Raw genomic sequence first — 22144 nt, 5'->3', positions numbered from 1 at the left:
GGCAAGGGTTGGGTGGGGAATACAAAAGAAAGTACCACACTTTGACATTCTTTCAATAAGTGGTCAAGAGAGCAGAAAACCTTCCATGTTTAAAAGAAATGAGAAGGACTGGAAATGTAGCTTAAGAGTGCCTATCACATGCAAGGCTGTGGGTTCACTGCCCTGTACCACCAAAAAAAAAAAAGGAAAAAAAACATATATGTAGAGAGAGAGAGGGAGGGAGGGAGGGAGTGAGAGGGGGAAAATTCAATTATCCAAGAAAACTAAAATTAATAATAAACTTGCGCCAGGGATTAAGCTCAGTGGTTCTGCCATCTGCCTTGCAAGCACAAGGACCCGAGTTCTATCCCCAGTACCTAAATAAATACATAAATACATAAATACTCAACCCGAAGGACTCTGGACTCCCCCAGCCGTCAGCTGCCATCGCCAACACCACAGGCTGCTGGTTTGGATGGGGTTGGGTTGGAACTGGGGGTGGCGCATGTCTGTCTGGCTCAGAACTTGAGTCCATAACAAAGGTTCTCATTATCGAACTTTGTTCTCAGTGAGGGCAAGTGGGTCATCACTGCCAGACGATGGCGACCCCTCTGTTGAGAAGGGCTGAGGGAGCTCAGAGCACCCAACTGAGGACTGCGCTCAGAAGCACCTCGACGCTTGGGGCCCCACCTGGCTCAAGCACAGCTGCAGTTTTGATCCCTGGGCCCTGCGGTCTGTGCAGAGATGGGTGGGCTCGCTCAGCAACTATTCCTGAAGCCTGATGCCTCTTCGGGTGATTTCTCTGTCATCTCTCCACTCACAGCATCGAACCATTCAGACTTTTGTCCCTTTTCCCTATCTAACTCTTCCTTAGCTTTGTCTTCTGCAAAGCCTTCCTTCGTGGATACTGGGCAGGGCAAAGGTCCCCTCTCATGTGGGTATCACTCCTCCCACTGCTCTTCCACACCAGACTGTGGGCAGCAGGCAGGGATCAGATCTCAGTCAGCTCTGCCACCCAGCACTTTGCACAGAGCAGCAATTTGTTTAGTACACAATAACAGAATGAGCAAACAAGAGGGAGTTGAACACAGGTTGGATGAAAGTTTTTGTTTGGTGTGGTGCAAAGTTTAGAATGAAGAAAACGACAACACATTAGCATTTTACCTGCTTCCATTATTGGTAAGGAAAGCACCCACCTTATATAACTGTATCCAGTAATGGCTAAGTTCTGGTCAAAGAGAACCACTAAGTTTTTTAACACAAGACACTTGATCCATTACAAATCTACAAAACTGACTGCATGCTTCATGCTTGCCATGCACAGAAAGGTGGCCATGAATACTAATGTAACAATGTGAAAGAAAACCAAAGACTGACAGATTTATAAGAGTCACTGCACGTACCACAGAGAAACATTGAACACCAAGAGAAAAGTTAAAGGGGAAACTTACAATTACCTGCTGGTCTGAGGGAATAAATTCAAGAGCTTTCTGTATAACTCTGCAGCCATACATCTGTAGTGCCAATGATAGGACGTGGCCTCGAATTCGTTCTGCCAAAGCCAGCTTCTGTTCATGGCTGCCAAACTAAACGTAACATGTGGGTGACCACATTACTTAGGTAGGTAGAAGGAAAGAAACCTGAGAAAGCAAAGTTTTCACTATTCTCCATTAACCACTGACATAACCTCCTTTAGCCTGTTACATACGATTAATTAACCTTTTATTTAAAGATTCGTTGTTTCTTCAAGCCAATATTTCTCAGTGCCCGATTTTGAGAAATATCTTTTAATGTTAAAATTTTTTCTCAGATGTATCTGTATTTCTGATAAGCAAATATTTAATTCTCAAAGCTGTCATTAATTGATACTATTAAATGAATATACTTCATTAAAGAGCACATGTATTTATTCTAAAATGAGTAACATGTGGGAAATACCTTTAGGGCTTCAGACAATGCCTGGGAAAGATGCAAAGACTTGTTGCAGCAAATTACAGCACTTAAGGTACTGGGGGCAACTGGCTAAAAAAACTCATCTATGTGAGAGGTTTATGCTAAACCACACACAGACACTGTATCTTTCTAAAAACTCACACTATTTACATGAGCCAAGAGACGTGGGAGGGAAGTTAGCAGAATCAAGAACCAAGGCTAACCATTAAAATTAGTTTACCGTGGCTTTTTTATTTTCAAATAGCACAATCATGAAATTAAAGAAGGATTTCTGAATTCCCAGCCTGTCTCACCCCCTCATTTTCTGTTACTAAGATCCAGGGAAGTTTCTAGCTTGCTCCAAACCACAGAGCTATATTCTCCTTGTATGTTTGGCCACCCTAACCTGCACAAGCCTCTAGAGAAGCTCTCTGCTTTTGTATCTATAGCAAACTGGCAGCATAGACACATTCTAATATCAAAAGTATGAGAAACATTTAGATTTTAGTGTACAGTTAAAACTTAAGGCTTCATAAGAAAAACAGAAGATGATAAAACCTGTAAGGAGGAAGTCTTTATTTTCTTCACACTGAAGACTAAATCCAGGACTTCATGCATATTAAGGAAGCACTCTACCACTGTGCTACCATTCCAAGCCTATTTATTTAGGTACCGGGGATTGAACCTGGGTTCTTATGCTTGGCAAGGCAGGAGGTGGAACCACTGAGTTAAATCCCCGGGCCCCAATTCCTTTTTAGTTGTTTTATTTATGATTTAATTTGAGACACGATCTTGCTATTGGCCCAGGGTTGGCCTCAAACTTGCAGTTCTCCTGCCTCAGCCTCCCAAATAGCTAGGATCACATGCACACACCAACATGCCCAGAAGAAGACATTTTTGTAATCTTCATACAGTCCAAATAAAATAAGACGTAAGAACTTTACGAAGTTGTTTAGTCAGAGGTAGTATTCAGAGTTCCAATATTTATTTCTGTAACAGATTCTTAATTCAATAATTTGTGCCTTTCATGATTTATATCTGGATGTCCTCCCACACCAAAGCCTCATGTTCAAGTGAGTGCTACACTCACTGATGGGTTAGTACACTGATGAGTTTATGTTGGGAGGTAGTGCATGGTCAGAAGAGGGCCTTACCTAGAAGGAGGTTATCTCCTATCCTGGCTTTTCTTCCCTCTCTTTCTGCCTGTCTCTCTGTTCCCTCCAACCCTTCCTGGCTGTCAGGGGGCAGGAGCAGCTTTCCTCCTTTTGGCCCTTCCACCACGCTGTTTCTCCCTAGAGCCAAGTAACCATAAAAGGACCGCAACTTTTAGAATGGGTGCCAAAATGAAGCTCCCCTCCTTCAAGTTGTGGGGGTTGAGAAATGAACAAAGTGAGTAAAGGCCATTCTGGATTCATAAATTAGGTTGCAAACAATAGCATGCCCCCCCACAAAAAAAAAAAAAAAAAAAACACCTCTCCTCCTCTGAAATTTTACAGAACACAGATATTAACCCAACATTTTCTTGGGCTGGGGATTTAGCTCAGTGGTTCCACTGCCTGCCTTACAAGCTCAAGGTCCAGAGTTTGTTAATGATTTGGGGAGGTGGGGCACTTAGGGAGTGATCAAGGCTAGATGAGTCTTTGGGGGTGGGGTACCCACGACCGCTTTCCTGGCTTTATGGGACGAGGAAGAGACTGAGATGGAACACTTGCTGTTTGCCATCTGATGCCGGCAAATGGACTAAGCAGGTCAAACGTTGTTTCTGGGTGTGTCCGTAAGAGCACCAGTTGTTTTGGTGGGGGGGTACCAGGGATCGAACTCTGGTCCTTGTGCTATTGAAGCAGGTGGTGGAACCACTGAGCTAAATCCCTGGCCCTATCAAGGTCCCGAGTTTGAACCCCAGTACCAAAAGAAAAAAGAAACCAACGTTTTCTTATTTTCTTCCCAAAGACAATGATAACAACACTTAGTGTATTCAAGTTAAGAGAGGTGAAGTAAGAAGTAATGGCCAAAGGACCTTCCAAGAAGCATTCAATGAATCTAGTTTATGAAGAAAAGTACTGGAGTTGGTGTGTAAAAACAATTCTTTAGGAATCTTCAATTCCTTTTTCATTTTTTACAATATCTAATTGTGATTCTGCTTAAAATTACCTTAAAATGATTATTTCCTCCAATGGTGACGCATATAACAAAACCATTCTGACAATCAAAAATAAACATGCTGAGTCTTAAATGGGGACATATGAGACCATATAAAAAGAGTAAACTACTGCTAATGAACTGGATAAAACTAAGAAAGATCTTCAGAAAGACCACACACACTGTATTTCAAGAATTGGAATGGAATCAGAATTGTTCTTTTAAAAAGCCAGTGAGAATCAAAATGCTCTGGATATTCTCTAAAGTCAAAGGATAGAAAGAAGAAAAACTTACTTCAAAGAACTTCTGAATGACATAATTTCCAAACACATCTACCATTAGCTGGTAAGCAGCCTGGAGGATTTCATTGAAGACAAGCTGACGCTCGGCCGCTGTAGCACGCTCTAGTTTCAGCTGAATGAATCTGAGGTACAAAGTAAAATGGGCAATCACAGCATTTAAAGACTTGGAAATTAATAGGTTACACTTTATCAGTTCTGAAATATGCATTCACACGTGAAAACAATAAACGGAGTGTTGCTTAAATTAGTCAGTTGAGAGCTTTACTTCTGAAAGGGGGAATTATCCTAAGTAGCTGAACTTTTAAAACTTTAAACGCATTTTTTATTGAGGGCATGTGTACAAAATTGAGAGTGTGTCTTTTCTTTTGCCTTTAGAAGCCTATCCCACATCAATGAACTCAACCTTTACTATAATCTTTCAAACACATATCTAGAAACAGCAATACTCATTATCTTCTGAAATAGTAGATATGCAGTTTGTCTTGTTTAGCTCAGGAAAATCATGCTGTCTCTGAGTCTCATCTATTCATTCCAAATATGAGAAGCACTCGTGCAGCAGCAAACTGCCAGAACTTAAAAGTGAAGACAGTTTATTTTAAGTTGCTTTATGGGGCGCGGGGACAGAGAGGGATGTTTCATCTTTAGAAAAAGTCCCAGAGCAGCCAAGCAAAAAGAAGCAGACTAAACCTAGTCCAATCTGATACAGCAGCTACCACCCTCACCTCTGTAAGTGGTAGGTTTGACTTTCTCTTACACAGCTGAGATCGGAACTTACAGTTGAAGAATTCTCCTTCAGAACAAAGGATTCTTTATATTGCTTAAAAGTAGCAAAAGTGTGCACATGCCTTCATGTTAGTATGGACTAGAAATACAGACTCCTTTTTCAGCAAGCTAAAAGGTTTTCTCAAAGCATGTGATCTACACTACAAAAGGCTCTATCCAAATGTTTATTTCTCTTATGACCCTCGTTATCCATATCCTTCTGAAATAATAGGAAGCATACTAGAGATATACTTTGTTTGAATTATACTATGGCAATTTGTTTTACTATATGCCTATGTGAGGCATGGAATTTAAGGCATCAAGATTTCAGTTACCTTAAGTGCCAAAGCCAAGTCCTCACCTGGACCCATGCTGGTCTTGGGAAAACTCCATTATGTGTCCAGCAATCTCCCGCAGTTGTAAATTAGGGTACCGATTATTTCGAAAATCTTCCAAAAGTCTGCTCCTGCCAGAGGGCATAACATCAGACATTCCGTATCGCAAACGAGAGGAGGAAAAAAGAGTGCTGCTGGGACTGAAGAGGCTGGAGGCACTGCTTGCACTGCGGTACTTGGCTTCAGCACCAGGAGCAGCAGAGATGTATCTTCCACTGCCATTTGTGAGTCCTCCTGTTGGTTACAGAACAGAAGAACTTAAGACTATTCTTAACATTATTTAAGAGAGAAAAAAGCATCCGCCACATAAAATGCTCCATCATCTCTGATTTCTTGATTCTGTTGCTTTTGTGTTAAGACTCAATTCTAGCCAGGTGTGGTGGCGCACGCCTGTAATCCCAGCACTCAGGAGGCTGAGGCAGGAGGATCGCTGTGAGTTCAAGACCAGCCTGGGCTACATAGTGAGTTCCAGGTCAGTCTCAACTATGTAGTGAAACCCTGTCTCAAAAAACTGAAAAAAAAAAGACTCAATTCTATCAGTTGCTGCAACTTTTATAAGGCCAATTGACCATTACGGGAGGAAACTTTAAGACAAAGATTAAGAGGATGGTGCTTTTTTCCACTGACAGTATACTGCTAGCAAGAATGGAGCAGTAAGCACATGGTAGCACATGCCTGTAATCCTTGGAGGATCACTTTGAGTTCGAGGGTGGCCTGAGCTACACAGTGAGCGTCTGTCTGGAAAAAAAAATATGATGATGATGATAATGATGATGTTGTTGTTGCTGCCAGGATGGCCCACAATAAAGCGCCTACTGTGTGGACCCAGCATCTGAGTACCCGTAGAAAAGACTCAAAAAATGCAGTGAAGACTCAGTGATTTTTCTACTCTGGGCCCTGTGGAGACTTTCTGCATTCTTAAATAACCTTCACTTCCACCTGAAACCTATCCTTAAAAATGAGAGTATCCGGGCTGGGGATTTAGCTCAGTGGTTCTGCGACCTGCCTTGCAAGCACAAGGACCCGAGTTCAATCCCTGGTACTTAAAAAAAAAAAAATGAGTATCCACATTACTCTATTTATACACAGGAAACTGCCAAAAAGCTTTCTGTGAAGGAAAAATTTTGCTGATAAACAAAAATTTGAAAAGATACCTATAGCCAAGATGGGGGGGGGTAGCTTTCAAGTTCTTCATCCCAAACACAAAGCACTTAACAATTTCTATGGATAGAGCCAGAAATGACTGCAGTAGCGTCAACCTTCAGGCCACTGACACTGGTGTTTGACTTACAACAAGATATTAATAATGAGTTCCTAACACAGGTAATAGGACCAAAAGCTTATTGAATAGGTAAAGCATGGCTGGGAGTATAGCTCAGCGATAGAGCATGTGTCTAACATGCAAAGCCTTGTGTTCAATCCCCAGCCAGGCATACACACACATAAAGAAGCATAACAAGTACAGTTTTGATAATTTTTTTAATAATGGCTATTTTTTAGATTATAGTATAAAAAGGTCATGAAGCCTTCTGAGTGGCGGGGGCAATGCTAGGGATAGAACCCAAGGCCTCTAGCATACTAGACAAGTGCTCTAATGAGCTACACTCCCAGGCCTCATGGTTGTTTTTCCCCCTCCTTTTTTTGGAGAAAGGGTCTTGCTGTACAGTCCAGCCTGGTCTTGAACTCACTATGTAGGCCAAGCTAGCTTCAAGATCCTAGCAATCCTCATGCCTCAGCCTCCCAAGCGCTGGAATTACAGGCCTGTGCCACCAGGCCAGCTCCCCGTCTTTTTAAACAAACAAAAAAAGTGAAGAAATGCCACATAAACTACATGACCTTAGATACTTAAGATTGATAACAATGCAGAATCCATGAGCAAACTAACCCACCTGAACTGCTTGTTAACTTCTTCATGAGTTTTAATGAATGTCTGGTTTGGAGTTTAATGGTAACTACAGAAAGATACCTGGCTTGGATTTCTGCACAGAATTCCAAGGCCCAGCTTCAAAGATCTGGGTCTCAATGAAAGTGACAGAACCAAAAGAAAATAGCTCAATGTTAAATTCTGTTAAATATTTACTGAGCATTTGTCCTATGTCTACCTCTATACTAGATGTTTTTCCATATATTTTCTAAGAAATTATCATTGGCCTATTTATGAAGGCATTTTTAGTTCCCATTTATGTAATAAGAAATTAGGACCCAGGGAGATGAAATGATGATCCAAACACACAAAATCGTAACTGTCTTGGCCAGAATTCAGAACCAGGCTCCTGATTCTTACTTAGGTCAGGGTCCCTGCAATTACACGAAATCCATATTATAGGTTGGTTATATAAAGTTTTCTTATTCTCCAGGACACTGCTATTTTTTGTTGAATTCCACAGAATTTTCTAATCCAAGAAAAGAAGCAGACTTATTTTACAATAAAACAGTAATCATATGGCTGTTTTTTTATTCCATTTCAGAAACCACGTTTTTCTCTGTGAGAGACTGAGAGAGATGGTTAGAGACAGTGCAGCAGGTGTTAGAAGAACGTGACAATACCAACCAGCATGCCTAAGAGGGAATGCCACAAACACACAGAGTTTTAGAACAATTTAAAGGTATCTTAAGAATATGGTCACTGACCAAAGCAGAAGATAAACTGGAATAGCCAAGTTCTTGGTGATGATGTTGAATGATAAGGCAAACCAATCCTAAACACTGCCCTATAACTATGTATGTTATATATGTATATTACCCAATAAATGCACTTACTTTTTAAGCTACTTACAGTTAAAATTTTCTATGATTGGGCCAAAAAACAAAAAAAATAGACTAATCGATAAAACAAAAGACTAGAGGGAGAAATGGTTAATATACCTATACATTTACCCTTGAGTTTTGATTTTCTGCCTCTGATCTCATGGACTCCAGACAACTATAAACAGACAAAAATATACAAACACACCCCACAGCTTTTATTAGTCAAAAAATATACAAATCTCTCAGAGGGAAAAACTTTCCCAGGTACTACTTAGTACCTGTAAGTGGCAAAATGACAAAGCATAGATATATTTTGTGGGAGCTAAGCTGTATTTCTTTAAACATTATTTCCATGCCTACATTTTCTATTAAAGTTCTCTGGTTGTTTTCTGAAAAAGACATCTGGCAAAAAGACCATCAGTATTTGGTGATTGGATCTCCCTTAGATGAAGAATGTGAAGAGACATTTTTCCCAGTTCCTCACAGCTCATACAAATACATGTACACATATCCAAACCATTACAGCCTTGAAAGTACTTAAATTTGCAACTCTTAAAGAAATATTTCTCATCAAACTTGAAGAGCAGTCTCTCATTATTTCTCTGTTTTCTATAGCATTTTCCCAGTGGTAGAATTCATAGGACTATATCCTATAACAACTCTCCATAGAAATTAAGTGAGTAAATGTTTTCTTTAAATCAATCTGTGCTCCAGTATTTTTAATATAATCCTACTCAAGGGCTTTCTGCCAGTGGCCATCTAGTATATCGACTGCTTGGTGTGTAGAATTTCTTTTATTTGTGTTTGGTACTCATAGATCTTACATATGCCTCATGAGCAAAGCCTTGTCTTGTAAAGACTTGTCTTCCCATCTTTCACAAAAAATTCCCATCACCCCCAATACCTAGCTCTACACATAATAAAGGAAGAGGCAACAGGGTTCATCAAAATGTTTTAAAATTAAGCTCTTCCCAATCCAATCAAACGCAACACAAAGGTAGGCATGAATTAAAGTTAAGGCTAAGAATATCATTGGTGTGTGATAGTAAGTCTAAAAGTGTCTTAATTTTCACATGGTTAGTTTTATAGCTGATAAAGTCACTTTTAGAGATTCTGTTTAGAATGAGGAAGTACCGGGGCTGGGGATTTAGCTCAGTGGTTCCGGAGCCTGCCTCACAAGCACAAGGACTGGAGTTCAATCCCCAGTACCACACACAAAAAAAAAAAAAGATGTGGAAGTACCTAACTAAAGGTGCACACACAACTGGCAACCTGCACTTGTAGTACAGGTTTCTCACTAACAAAAGAAAAACCACTTCAGTTTGGGTAAGGACAAAGAAAAGCATTTTGTATTTGCACTTTGCTTATCCTAAGAGACTAACAATACATGCAACTTTGAATATAAAAGACAGAATTTTAGGAACAAAGACATTTTGTAACAATAATACAACTAAATGATTACACTATTCTCTTCTGGGTAGACAGTTTTGAACTTTCTTTTACAGTATTTCAGCCCTGTAGAAATGAAAAAATATACTACTTTTCTCCCAGAGCACACGAAAAGCCTTCAGGTTGTCAAGTATGCCTTAAAATAAATTATCAGCTATCTTTTGATCTTAAGAGTTTTAAATGGCACAAACTAGAGATTGTGCAGAAAACTCTAAGTATAAGCTGAGTGCCAGTAGTCTTAGCTACATGGAGGGCTGAGGCAGGAGGACTGTAAATTCAAAGCCAGCCTGGGCAACTTAGGGAGATCTTGTCTTAAAATAAAATAAAATAAGGCCAGGGGCTATAATTCAGTGGTACAGCAATTATTTAGCATGCACAAGGCCATGGTTTGAGCCCCCAGTACTGCAATATAAAAGGGAGGGAAAAAGACGGGCAGGGAGAAGAGAAGGCAGAGGGGAAGGGGAAGAGGAAAGAAAAGGGGAACAGGAGAGATCACCAAAATAGAAAAATATACTAGGAACAGGGAGAGGATGGGTACTGGACAGAGATATATGGCTCACAGGACATGAAAACATTTTGGGGGGAGATTTACATCCATATTATTCCTTATGCTTTTTCTTTTTTAATTAGGAGCTAGAATTTACTATACATGGATATTTTATAGATGAGAGCCTACATACACACTTCACCTAAACCTTTATAAAAGTAATAGAGACAGCTGTTATAATATTACTTATTAATAATTATGAAAATAATACTGTCAAATTGAGGCCAGGTGTGGTGGTACACTCCTGTAATTTCAGCACTCTGCAAGGCTGACACAGGAGCATCCTAAATTCAAGCCCAATCTAGTGACTTAGCAAGATTACGCCTCAAAATAAAATATAAAAGAAAGGAACAGGAGATGCAGCTCAGTGTGAAGGCCCTAGGTTCAACTCCCAACACTGAAAAAGTGAAATTGAGAAATATAACACAGACTTTTAAGCCAAATAAATACTTGCAATATCGATCTTACTCCAAGTTACAAATTTTATATGTATTAGCAAGCCTGGATATTTACGATCTATATAAAAAAAATTATATATATATAAATATAATGTGGGAGATGGGAGGGAGACATTTTTGAGGTAGAGGAAATTCCACTTTTTAAAAAAATTACATTATGGTGGGCCGGGGATTTAGCTCAGTGGCACCATGCCTGCCTTGCAAGCTCAAGGTCCTGAGTTTGATCCCTGTACAAAAAAATAAATAAATCATATATCTCTAGATATAGATATAGATATAGATATAGATATCTTACATTATGGTAACAGCTCCAACAACTTAGATGAACAAATTCCCAGAAAGGCACAAATTACCAAAACTGACACAAGAAATACAAAAATTGAACCTGCTATAAGACCTGTAAGATTGAAAGAAAGCTAAAGCAGTAAATCAAAATCTTATCGCAAATAAACTAAGACCGCTTCACAGGTGAATTTTACAAACGCTGAACAAAGTAATGCCAATACTCTACAAACTTCCAGAAACTAGAGGGCAGTGATACATTTCCAAAAGGTAAATTATCACCATGACACCAACCCACACAAAGACATCACAAGAAAAGAAAAGAAAATATCCTTCATGAATATAAATGTAAATCCATAACAAAAATATCAAACAATACAACATACCCAGATGGGATTTATCCTTCGAATTCAGGATTGGATTAACATCTAATATTCAACTAATATAATATACATGTTTACAAGATAAAGGATAAAAACCACAGTTATCAATAAATTTTTTTAAATCGGCAATGTCCAAAACTGATTTACAACAAATACTCAACAAACCAGGAATAGCAGAAATAAATGGCATCTACTAATAAATGGCATCTACTTAGAACCAAGGGTGATCACCCCTAAAGGTAAGAGATGAACACTTTACCTCCAAGATTTGGAACAGGGCAAGGAAATGAGCTCTGATCTACTCAACACAGTATGAGACGTTCTACCAATGCAGTCAGGCAAGAAATATAAGACATCTACATTGGAAAGATTGTATTATTAATCTTATATATAGAATATACTAAGGAATTCACACAAAATCATTAGAACCAGTAACACTGAGGTGTTTGCAGGATACCAGATAAATATACAAAACTGACTATATATCTACAAGCAAACAAAATCCCAAAATAAAACTATAACACAATTCCATTCACAATAGCATCAAAAAAAATACATACTTAGAAATTTAACAAAAGAAATTTAAGTCCTGCAACTGAAAGTTTATAAAATGTTGCTAAAGAAAACATGCTAGGACAACTAAATATCCACAGGTGAAAAAATGGCCAACATCTTGTGAAAGGCACAATAAACTCAAAATAAAATGACTTGAATGTAAGAGGTAAAACAATAGAACTTTCTAGGATGAAAGGAAAAAAAACCTTTAAAATATAAAATCTTTAAGACCTTCCATTAGGCAAAGATTTCTTAGATACTATATATATCAAAAGCAGTTGAACATCAAAATTAAAATCTGTCACAATTCATAAGACATCACTTTAAAACGTAAAGAGAAATACACAGAAGGCAAAACATAGCTCATAAAGGATTTATATCAAGAATATACAGGGCCAGGGATTTAGCTCAGTGGTTCCACCACCTGCCTCAAAAGCACAAGGTCCCATGTTCAATCTCCAGTACCAAAAAAAAGAATATACAAAAATCTTTTACTGCTCAACAATAAAAAGTTAAATTTTTAAATGGCCAAATAGTAGGCAGAGACATTTCTAAGAAAGGAATAAGCATACTAAAAGATGCTCTTAAGTCTGGATCATCAGTTATCAGGTAAATGGGGGGAGGGATCACATTGGGCTACCATTTCATGCCCAAGAGCTTCTGGGGTGGGAGGGTTGTTTTGTTTTTTAGTTTTCTTTAGACAGGGTCTTGCTATATATATAGTTCAGGCTGGCCTTGAACTCTTGATCCTCTTGGCTCAGCCTCCAGAGTGTTGGGATTACAGGCATGTGCGACCACACTTAGCAGCAATAGTTCTATTAATACGTTCACAACATGGCCATAATTCATGTCTGACTACTGGGCAGCTTGAACCACCATTGTATATGCATGACTGTCCCACGTATGACTGTACCACTTGTACTACAAGCTGCCCAATGGAAGTCATGCATGCACCATCATCAGTGAGTCAAGCCAGTGGGAATATATTAGGACGGAAATACTGATGACAAAGTACAGAAATTGGAATCTTCATATGCTGCTGGTGAGAATGTGAAAATGACACATAAATTTGTAAAACAGTTTTAAATTTCTCAAAAAGTTTAACATGAAGCTATCATCTAATCCAGCAACTGTACTCCTGAGAAATAATGTGGCCACACAAGGACCTGCATGCGAATGTTCACAGCAACCTTATTTCTAACAGCCAAAAACTGGACCCAACAAATGTCCATGGGCAAAATTGTGGTATGTACATAAAATGAAAAACAATTCAATGAGGAACAACTTGCTGGTGCATAGTTTGTCCTGGATGAATCTAAAAAGAATGCAAAGAAAAGGAAGCCAAGCTGGGTGTCGTAGGGCATGTCTGTAAATCAACTCCTTGAGGAGGAAAGCTTAGGGAGGAAAATCATGAGTTTGAGGCCAATCTGGGCTACACAGTGAGTTCAAGGCTGGTCTACACTACATAGCAAAACTTTTTCAAAGGCAAAACAAAACAAACAAAAAACACAAGTACTGCACAGAAGAGGCCACATATTGTATGTCCAGAAAATGTAGAGTCAAAATGAGAATGGGGGTTAACTGTAAATAGGAGGAAAGGTCCCACTGAGGGAATGAAAATATTCTAAAATGGATTTATGATAACTGCTGTACAACTTGTAGTTACTAAAATCCACTGAATAATATACTTAAAATGGGTAAATTTTAATGATCTATTACTTGGGAGTCTTTTTTTCTCCTATGTCAGAACTTCAAGCAATGGTAATGAATGAAAAGCCACTGAAGATTCTTAAGTGGGCAATCAAATGTTTGATGAAAAAATGAAAAATATTACCAAGCAGGTCACTGACTTTTTTTTGTTTTGTTTTTGGTACGGGGATCATCAAGCCTGGATATTTACGATCTATATAAAAAAAATTATATATATATAAATATAATGTGGGAGATGGGAGGGAGACATTTTTGAGGTAGAGAAAATTCCACTTTTTAAAAAAATTACATTATGGTGGGCCGGGGATTTAGCTCAGTGGCACCATGCCTGCCTTGCAAGCTCAAGGTCCTGAGTTTGATCCCTGTACAAAAAAATAAATAAATCATATATCTCTAGATAGATATAGATATAGATATAGATATAGATATCTTACATTATGGTAACAGCTCCAACAACTTAGATGAACAAATTCCCAGAAAGGCACAAATTACCAAAACTGACACAAGAAATACAAAAATTGAACCTGCTATAAGACCTGTAAGATTGAAAGAAAGCTAAAGCAGTAAATCAAAATCTTATCGCAAATAAACTAAGACCGCTTCACAGGTGAATTTTACAAACGCTGAACAAAGTAATGCCAATACTCTACAAACTTCCAGAAACTAGAGGGCAGTGATACATTTCCAAAAGGTAAATTATCACCATGACACCAACCCACACAAAGACATCACAAGAAAAGAAAAGAAAATATCCTTCATGAATATAAATGTAAATCCATAACAAAAATATCAAACAATACAACATACCCAGATGGGATTTATCCTTCGAATTCAGGATTGGATTAACATCTAATATTCAACTAATATAATATACATGTTTACAAGATAAAGGATAAAAACCACAGTTATCAATAAATTTTTTTAAATCGGCAATGTCCAAAACTGATTTACAACAAATACTCAACAAACCAGGAATAGCAGAAATAAATGGCATCTACTAATAAATGGCATCTACTTAGAACCAAGGGTGATCACCCCTAAAGGTAAGAGATGAACACTTTACCTCCAAGATTTGGAACAGGGCAAGGAAATGAGCTCTGATCTACTCAACACAGTATGAGACGTTCTACCAATGCAGTCAGGCAAGAAATATAAGACATCTACATTGGAAAGATTGTATTATTAATCTTATATATAGAATATACTAAGGAATTCACACAAAATCATTAGAACCAGTAACACTGAGGTGTTTGCAGGATACCAGATAAATATACAAAACTGACTATATATCTACAAGCAAACAAAATCCCAAAATAAAACTATAACACAATTCCATTCACAATAGCATCAAAAAAAATACATACTTAGAAATTTAACAAAAGAAATTTAAGTCCTGCAACTGAAAGTTTATAAAATGTTGCTAAAGAAAACATGCTAGGACAACTAAATATCCACAGGTGAAAAAATGGCCAACATCTTGTGAAAGGCACAATAAACTCAAAATAAAATGACTTGAATGTAAGAGGTAAAACAATAGAACTTTCTAGGATGAAAGGAAAAAAAACCTTTAAAATATAAAATCTTTAAGACCTTCCATTAGGCAAAGATTTCTTAGATACTATATATATCAAAAGCAGTTGAACATCAAAATTAAAATCTGTCACAATTCATAAGACATCACTTTAAAACGTAAAGAGAAATACACAGAAGGCAAAACATAGCTCATAAAGGATTTATATCAAGAATATACAGGGCCAGGGATTTAGCTCAGTGGTTCCACCACCTGCCTCAAAAGCACAAGGTCCCATGTTCAATCTCCAGTACCAAAAAAAAGAATATACAAAAATCTTTTACTGCTCAACAATAAAAAGTTAAATTTTTAAATGGCCAAATAGTAGGCAGAGACATTTCTAAGAAAGGAATAAGCATACTAAAAGATGCTCTTAAGTCTGGATCATCAGTTATCAGGTAAATGGGGGGAGGGATCACATTGGGCTACCATTTCATGCCCAAGAGCTTCTGGGGTGGGAGGGTTGTTTTGTTTTTTAGTTTTCTTTAGACAGGGTCTTGCTATATATATAGTTCAGGCTGGCCTTGAACTCTTGATCCTCTTGGCTCAGCCTCCAGAGTGTTGGGATTACAGGCATGTGCGACCACACTTAGCAGCAATAGTTCTATTAATACGTTCACAACATGGCCATAATTCATGTCTGACTACTGGGCAGCTTGAACCACCATTGTATATGCATGACTGTCCCACGTATGACTGTACCACTTGTACTACAAGCTGCCCAATGGAAGTCATGCATGCACCATCATCAGTGAGTCAAGCCAGTGGGAATATATTAGGACGGAAATACTGATGACAAAGTACAGAAATTGGAATCTTCATATGCTGCTGGTGAGAATGTGAAAATGACACATAAATTTGTAAAACAGTTTTAAATTTCTCAAAAAGTTTAACATGAAGCTATCATCTAATCCAGCAACTGTACTCCTGAGAAATAATGTGGCCACACAAGGACCTGCATGCGAATGTTCACAGCAACCTTATTTCTAACAGCCAAAAACTGGACCCAACAAATGTCCATGGGCAAAATTGTGGTATGTACATAAAATGAAAAACAATTCAATGAGGAACAACTTGCTGGTGCATAGTTTGTCCTGGATGAATCTAAAAAGAATGCAAAGAAAAGGAAGCCAAGCTGGGTGTCGTAGGGCATGTCTGTAAATCAACTCCTTGAGGAGGAAAGCTTAGGGAGGAAAATCATGAGTTTGAGGCCAATCTGGGCTACACAGTGAGTTCAAGGCTGGTCTACACTACATAGCAAAACTTTTTCAAAGGCAAAACAAAACAAACAAAAAACACAAGTACTGCACAGAAGAGGCCACATATTGTATGTCCAGAAAATGTAGAGTCAAAATGAGAATGGGGGTTAACTGTAAATAGGAGGAAAGGTCCCACTGAGGGAATGAAAATATTCTAAAATGGATTTATGATAACTGCTGTACAACTTGTAGTTACTAAAATCCACTGAATAATATACTTAAAATGGGTAAATTTTAATGATCTATTACTTGGGAGTCTTTTTTTCTCCTATGTCAGAACTTCAAGCAATGGTAATGAATGAAAAGCCACTGAAGATTCTTAAGTGGGCAATCAAATGTTTGATGAAAAAATGAAAAATATTACCAAGCAGGTCACTGACTTTTTTTTGTTTTGTTTTTGGTACGGGGATCAAACTCGGGTCCTTGCACTTGCAAGGCAGGCAGTGGAACCACTGAGCTAAATCCCCAGCCCGGGTCACTGACTTTTTAAAGAAAGATTCTAACACAGACCTGACTACTGACTGGAGAAAGTATGAAAATGATGTGATGGAGAAAAACATCCACATTGGTACAACAGGGAGAGGGGCTAGCATGTACGTTCAAATACTTCTCAACTGTGTGAAATTTAAAAATCCACTGAGTTTTAAGTTTCCACATGCAGCAGAATTCTGAGTATTCAACACACTATGAAATGCGTACAATGGCTGCTCACGATCCAGTAAATAAGGGCTGATGGCAGCAGCAAGCAATATTAACAAGAGACGCTATACAAGGAATGGCTCAATATACATAAGGCATCTTGCCCCACAAGGAAGGTGGTTTGAGGCCTTTTTATAGACAGTTACAAAGCAATTATCACACATCCATTTTTTTAAGACTAAGGGGGAAACATAAACAACAACAACCCTTTCTCAAAGAAGCAGTATGAGCTAAGGCAAAGCTCTATTGACTGAGACATGAATTTCCTCAGAAATGGAACGTAAAGTACATGCAGGAACAGAAGTCCAATGTAAATGCACAGAAATAAAATTACTTGAGGTTAATTTATGTTAAACATAAATCTATGCAGGTAGCAAGTCACTAACATAATTAAAACACTAATAATTATTTCCTATTTAACAAGGAAAATAAGAAAAAAGAAGTACTGCCGGACATGGTGGTGCACGCCGGTAATCCCAGCACTCGGGAGGCTGAGGCAGGAGCATCACTGGGAGTTCGAGACCAGCCTGGGCTACATAGTGAGTTCCAGGTCAGTCTCAACTACATAGTGAGACCCTGTCTCGAAAAACCAAAACACCAAAAATTAAAAAAAAAAAAAAAAAAAAAAAAAAAAAAAAAAAAAAAAAAAAAAAAAGAATAAAGAAGTATTTCAGGTTCAAGGTTGTAGCTCAGTTGTGCTACACCTGCCTGGCAAGTGCAAGGTCCTGAGTTCGATTTCTGGTGGGGGTGGACTAAGAAGTGCTTCATTCAATTGCCGATACATTGAAAGAACGAAAGGAATTAAACATGCAAGCATTATTTCCAGCTCCATTTTCACATGCCAAGGAGCGTTCACCGTATTTAGTTCAAAGTTGAAAAACCACAGCCTCCAGAATCAATCTGGCCTACCACTTATATTTGTAAATGTGGTCCGCAAAACCTAAAATATTTACTATTTGGCTCCTTTAATTACTACATAAATAAAACTTTGCAAGGGCTGGGGATTTAGCTCAGTGGCACTGTACCTGCTTTGCAAGTGCAAAGTCCTGAGTTTGATCCCTGATACAAAAATAAAATAAAATTTAAGTAAATAAATAAATAAATCTTTGCCAAATTAACTTATTTAGTACCGTACAGTATGACGTGACACAGTTCAAACTTTAAATGAAGAAATTAAAAGGCAGTATCAATTGCCTTCTGGATCTCATAATAGAGTGGTTTGGAAGACATCCTGGGCATCCTCATGTGGTGAAATACATACACTGAAACAATACTGCTCAAATCTGAATCCACCTAGGCAAGACAAAATTTCTGAGATGCTGATTCTTCACAGGAAAACATGGAGGTGATGCCTGCCACCCCAACCCTGTCTGTACAGCACCCAAAGCCATTAACACTCTCACAAGTAAATGTTAGGTCCACAAATATTGACTCCTCCCTTCTATCCACATATCATACTGGGACTTTGACCTCCCTTCTTATTTTGCACTCATTTCCAGTCTTTAAAGTCAGGCACTCTAGCTCTAGGAAATACAGTTTTGCAACATACCCCATTCCCTTATGCATCTTTTGTCAACCTAACAATCGGGAAATATCACTGCAACTTTTCTAAACTTCAGAAAAGACACATGTGCAAATATATTTTCTTTCTTACCCAAAGATAGCAACTATTAACTCGCTCTAGAAAAAGTGTGTAGAATTACCCTACACACTTCAGACTCTTCCCTTTTACAAATCATTTCCAGCCTTTGTTTTTCCCAATCAAAGTATCCTACTGATTGTTAGTTGATCCTCATTGTTAAGTCTGAAGTGCCACATTTGAACTTGTTGGTTAAAAACAGAATTTTCTAGGAAAAGCAGCCATCCATGCTGATTTGTTATGACAGTCTTGATCTAGGTCTCCCAACACAAAATGATTAATAGCACTCTCTTCACTTGCACAACATATGGTCATACCACATATAAGCCTCAACTTTCCCCACTAAAAGTACTTTGAAATCCAAACTTGATAAATGCCTGGAAGATGAGACTGTACGCCATGTGTCCAGGATAACAGATCATCTCCTACTTTCTGAAAGCTTTAAGAGATTTGCCACCTCAATTGCTAATATAATTTTCATTCTTATAGTCTGCTGCTTGGAATCCTCTTTTCTCATTTCCTAAATCTAAATTAGTAACAATTTTTAAATCCCATACATAAAATAACCTAAACAAACAATAAGGAAATATATCTACTCATTTAGCACACTGTGCCATTTAAAGTGTATTTAGAAACATTTAAGAATCTGGCAAAAAACTTTAAATAAGTTATGTAAAAAGAGTAATATATTAACCTCTGTGTGTGTGTGTGTGTGTGTGTGCGTGCGCGTGCGTGCGCGTGCGTGTGTGTGTGTGTGTGTGTGTGTGTGTATGAAGGATTCAGCAAGAAATAAAGCAACATATTAATTGTGGTGGTGGTGTTTCAGGTGTTGACAGTAAATGAATAATTTTTTTTCTGTATGTTTTCTCTAGCTCCACTACAATGAACCTGTACTGTGTTTATGATGAAAGACTACCACAGGCAGCCAAAGAACAAAATGCTCATACTAAAGCTGAAGTGAACATACAGGAGGTGTACCCAAATGCTAATCAATCACAAACTGCTTTAGTAGCTATAGGTACAGCCTGACAACATGAAGTATTTACAGAAGGCACAGAACACCCAGGACACTTCTAGGAAAAAGGGACTGTCCTTTGCTTATGCGAAGTACTTGTAATGCCATCAGTGGCCAGAGAGTTCTAGAGTGCAAGGTGGTGTTAGAGTAATGGTTCTTACCCAGGCTTAAGCTTGAAGAGGATCCATGTGAAGAGAGGGAAGGAGGTGGTGTCTGTGAATGTCCTGGCCCCTGACTAGGGAGAGGCATGCCCACGGGTCCAGGAGAGGAGGAAAAGCTAAGGCCGTTATAAAAACTCTGTCCAATGGGGGTCAAGCTGCTCGATGTCCTCTTATAAAGGTCACTGCTGCCAGTCAGGGAGTCACGGCGGGAGCCACTGCCAGTGTTGGAGTTTGCAACTAAAATGGAATTAAAACAATGCATATAAGAACAGGCCTGTTCTTCGAAGAACAAGCCCAGTGACCTGACCCTAGTACTTTGATCCAGACTCCTTACCACCGCAAATTTGTCAGCAGAGACAGCCTAACTGTTAATGTAGCAGTTCTACGGGGTAGATAAAGTAATAAAGAGGACATGGCTCAGGTTAACATAAAACTTTTTTGTTCAAACCATCACACAAATATGCCAAATTTACTTTCCTTTGGTGTTGTATATTATGGGATGGGGTGGGTTTTAAAAGCTCTGACGGCCACATGAACTATGGGAAAAGGTGAAAGAAAATGGACTAGAAAGAATGCCTTTCATCAACCCAAAGGAACAGAAAAATTGAATACAGAAAAAAAAGATCTGTAAATGGGGTACTGCCCCACTACACAAGACTTACATCTGAAAGCCTGTATCTCAGAGGGCTCAATCTAGTTTCTAGCCTCAGATTCCAATTAGGATATTTTCTCTCAAATATGCCCTTCTGTTTTGACATCACATTGTTTTATAGCCACTGCAATTTCACACTGTTCAACAACTACAATTCCTGCTGTTTTCTCCTATCAAAACATTAAAAATATCATGGTCTAATTAATATCCTTCCTCCCAATTTTCCACACCATCTACCTTAATGTTGTTCAAAAGACCAGAGAAAATTCCTAACTCTTTTATGGTCTGTAAACTAGCACGGGGCACAGCCTCAAATATGGAGCATTCAGCCCTGTGATCTTCACTAGGTCCTCCTAAGCTCTGAACATCCACATTTCTATAGCTACTTCCACATTTTTCCCAATGCCTGTAAAAATCTGCCCTGGTTTTCAAGTCTCTGAAACAAATTACTATGTGAGTAAAAATAAGTAGCAACATGAACATGGACCTGATAGAGGCCCCAACTGTGTAGCCTGATTTCAATATTCCACTATCTCAAAGATTATGTGGGCTGGCTGGATCACCATTGGGCTCGGTCCAGACCTGCCTGTGGTATCTGTCCAGGGTTCCACGCATTGTCAGGGTTCCAAAAAGATTGTAAAAAATAATTAAACATCAGTTTTAATCGCCTATCAGTCTGATTTCTACCTGCTGTTCCAAACCCTCCAAGGGCTGATCCCAGGGTGGCACCAAGAGAACTGCTGCTTCCAAATCCCAAGGATGTGTTGGCAGGCTGGGCAGAGCCTTGGGAGAAGAGGGAGCTGCTCTGTGAGTTGCTACTCAGAGAGTTGTTGCCATAGAAAGAGCTGGATGCCAGGTTGTTATTAGGCTGCTGCTGGGGCTGGGGCTGAGGCTGCTGAGTTCCCAAAGGGCGAAACGGTCCATTTGTTGTTCCAGCAAGACCACCGGCTGCTCCATTTGCTGAAGCTGCAGCTGCTGCAACAGCTATGAAAAAGAAAGCAAATAGCCTGGCTATAAAGGGGATTTGGTCACATTTCCAAACCACATTTTTATCCATTTTTTAAAAACCTTTCAGTGCTGCCTATCTTTTCAAGACAGAAACAGATCCTGCAAAGAACTATAAAATCTTTGATCTCAAAGCTTCTACTTTCTATTTGAAGTCAAAATATCATGGGAGCAAGCTCACTATGTTAGCAGCTAATTTAAAGTTTCTGTAGTTTAAAAGGGATACAAACATCAAATGTATCCATTAAATACTACTACTCCCTAAAATCTCAAATTCCACACATAACCATGGTGAGCTTTCTTTAAAACAATATACTAAAGTTTCTCAAATGCCTATTTTAGTAGGTTGCTCTCTCTTCTAGATATTTTCTTTCTTGTTCCTAACTTTCTTTCTTTTTTGTTTTTTTGAGATAGGGTCTCACTTTATAGTTCAAGCTTGCCCTGAACTCACTATGTAGCTCAGGCTGGCCTCGAAGTCATGGCAATCCTCCTGCCTCTGCCTC

General features: G+C 38.6%; 1 protein-coding gene and 1 non-coding gene across 11 annotated transcripts in view; both read right to left on the bottom strand.

Moving 5' to 3' along the window:
- The window catches only part of Pum1 (pumilio RNA binding family member 1), a 119451-nt gene that overhangs the window by 11980 nt on the left and 85327 nt on the right, over positions 1-22144 (bottom strand). For 6 of the 10 annotated variants that reach the window (XM_010621615.3, XM_010621616.3, XM_010621620.3 and 3 more), the window contains 5 exons: positions 21324-21620; positions 19985-20221; positions 5476-5743; positions 4345-4474; positions 1431-1565 (listed from right to left, as the gene is read on the bottom strand). In XM_010621615.3, the coding sequence (XP_010619917.1) occupies positions 1431-1565; positions 4345-4474; positions 5476-5743; positions 19985-20221; positions 21324-21620 (1067 nt within the window). The remainder of the gene's footprint in view (positions 1-1430; positions 1566-4344; positions 4475-5475; positions 5744-19984; positions 20222-21323; positions 21621-22144) is intronic. The other 4 variants (XM_010621617.3, XM_019207128.2, XM_019207129.2 and 1 more) reach the window with 1 other exon arrangement.
- Positions 492-576, bottom strand: LOC117287412. The gene has a single exon (XR_004518728.1). It is a non-coding gene; the product is annotated as a small nucleolar RNA SNORD103/SNORD85 (small nucleolar RNA).

The sequence above is a fragment of the Fukomys damarensis genome, unplaced genomic scaffold (genome assembly GCF_012274545.1).
Source record: "Fukomys damarensis isolate Sample0158 unplaced genomic scaffold, DMR_v1.0_HiC HiC_scaffold_23, whole genome shotgun sequence".
NCBI classification, from domain to species: Eukaryota; Metazoa; Chordata; class Mammalia; order Rodentia; family Bathyergidae; genus Fukomys; species Fukomys damarensis.
This window is presented reverse-complemented; position numbering and strand designations above follow the sequence as displayed.